Here is a 2,286-nt window from a genome sequence, read left to right as displayed (position 1 = left end):
TACTTAAGAGGAATTAATTTATTTAAGTAAATTTAATTTTTTTATTTTTATAAATAATTTATCAACTTACAAAAATAAATATGAATGATATTTATAAATATAAAATCAATAATAAAATCTATCTATCTATCAGTTTATATTATAGATTTAAAAAAACTTTTCAAAATATTATATAATATTATTAAAACATTTAATATTTATTCATTCATCCTTTTTTCTCCACTTGTTTATCACCAGAAATATATTTGAAAGATAACTAATCTTTTTGATTTAAGACACTTATTTATTACTTTGAATTTTTATGATTCATTCATTAGGCTAATATTTTATAATAAATTTGTGTAAATTTTAAATAAATATCAAAATAGAAGAAAATTTTAAATAAAAAGATGAGCTAAATAAATTAACAAAGAATGAACAAAAAAAAGCAAGCACAATGAAAAGAAAAAGAAAAAAGAGCTTTGTTGTTTTTAATTAGTTTTTATAATTAAAAATATCATAATCCAAAACAAATAAACTGTTTTTACTTAAGGTAAAGTGTCAAATTTGAGAGATTAATGCTATTTGCTAAACCAGAACCTAAGCCTGATGCACCTTCGTCACCAATTTTATTATAACTTCTTAAATATTGAAGAAAAAATAAATCATTAAATAGTTAATTAGAAGGAAAAAATGAAGAAAAATATGAAATAATAAGATTAATTAATTAATAATATAAGTAAAAAATTTTAAAATAAAAGGATGAGCTAAATAAATTAACAAAAAAGAACAAAAAAAAGCAAGCACAATGAAAAGAAAAAGAAAAAAGAGCTTAATTGTTTTTAATTAGTTTTTATAATTAAAAATATCACAATCCAAAACAAATAAACTGATTTTACGTAAGGTCAAGTGTCAAATTTGAGAGATTAATGCAATTTGCTAAACCAGAAGCTAAATCTGATGCACCTTTGTCACCAATTTAATTGTAACTTTTTAAATATTGAAGAAAAAATATATCATTAAATAGTTAATTAGAAGGAAAAAATGAAGAAAAATATGAAATAATAAGATTAATTAATTAATAATGTAAGTAAAAAATTTGAAAATAAAAGGATGAGCTAAATATATTAACAAAGAAAGAACAAAAAAAAGCAAGCACAATGAAAAGAAAAAGAAAAAAGAGCTTTATTGTTTTTAATTAGTTTTTATAATTAAAAATATCACAATCCAAAACAAATAAACTGATTTTACATAAGCTTAAGTGCCAAATTTGAGAGATTAATGCACTTTGCTAAACCAAAACCTAAGCCTGATGCACCTTTATCACCAATTTAATTCTTACTTTTTAAATATTAAAGAAAAAATATGAAATAATAAGATTAATTAATTAATAATAAAAGTAAAAAATTTGAAAATAAAAGGATGAGCTAAATAAATTAAAAAAAAAGAACAAAAAAATGCAAGCACAATGAAAAGAAAAAGAAAAAAGAGCTTTATTGTTTTTAATTAGTTTTTATAATTAAAAATATCACAATCCAAAACAAATAAACTGATTTTACCTAAGGGAAAGTGCCAAATTTGAGAGATTAATGCACTTTGTTAAACCAAAACATAAGCCTGATGCACCTTTATCACCAATTTAATTCTTACTTTTTAAATATTGAAGAAAAAATATATCATTAAATAGTTAATTAGAAGGAAAAAATGAAGAAAAATATGAAATAATAAGATTAATTAATTAATAATGTAAGTAAAAAATTTGAAAATAAAAGGATGAGCTAAATATATTAACAAAAAAGAACAAAAAAAAGCAAGCACAATGAAAAGAAAAAGAAAAAAGAGCTTTATTGTTTTTAATTAGTTTTTATAATTAAAAATATCACAATCCAAAACAAATAAACTGATTTTACGTAAGGTCAAGTGTCAAATTTGAGAGATTAATGCAATTTGCTAAACCAGAAGCTAAATCTGATGCACCTTTGTTACCAATTTAATTGTAACTTTTTAAACATTGAAGAAAAAATATATCATTAAATAGTTAATTAGAAGGAAAAAATGAAGAAAAATATGAAATAATAAGATTAATTAATTAATAATGTAAGTAAAAAATTTGAAAATAAAAGGATGAGCTAAATATATTAACAAAGAAAGAACAAAAAAAAGCAAGCACAATGAAAAGAAAAAGAAAAAAGAGCTTTATTGTTTTTAATTAGTTTTTATAATTAAAAATATCACAATCCAAAACAAATAAACTGATTTTACATAAGAATAAGTGCCAAATTTGAGAGATTAATGCACTTTGCTAAA

At 20.0% G+C, this 2,286-nt stretch overlaps 1 protein-coding gene across 1 annotated transcript; it reads right to left on the bottom strand. All coding sequences in view use genetic code 6, as the record gives it.

Moving 5' to 3' along the window:
• Positions 1–518: 518 nt before the first annotated feature.
• On the bottom strand, positions 519–1,979 carry TTHERM_002653354 (hypothetical protein; the record flags this gene model as incomplete). The annotated part of the gene is made up of 5 exons (XM_012799649.1): positions 519–617; positions 879–968; positions 1,231–1,320; positions 1,539–1,628; positions 1,890–1,979. Coding segments are annotated over 5 exons (459 nt in total), but the record flags the coding sequence as incomplete, so codon positions are not given.
• Positions 1,980–2,286: the final 307 nt, after the last annotated feature.

Source organism: Tetrahymena thermophila (genome assembly GCF_000189635.1).
Source record: "Tetrahymena thermophila SB210 genomic scaffold scf_8254441, whole genome shotgun sequence".
Taxonomy (NCBI): domain Eukaryota; phylum Ciliophora; class Oligohymenophorea; order Hymenostomatida; family Tetrahymenidae; genus Tetrahymena; species Tetrahymena thermophila.
The sequence above is the reverse complement of the archived record's forward strand: the minus strand, read 5'-3'. Positions and strand labels throughout refer to the sequence as shown.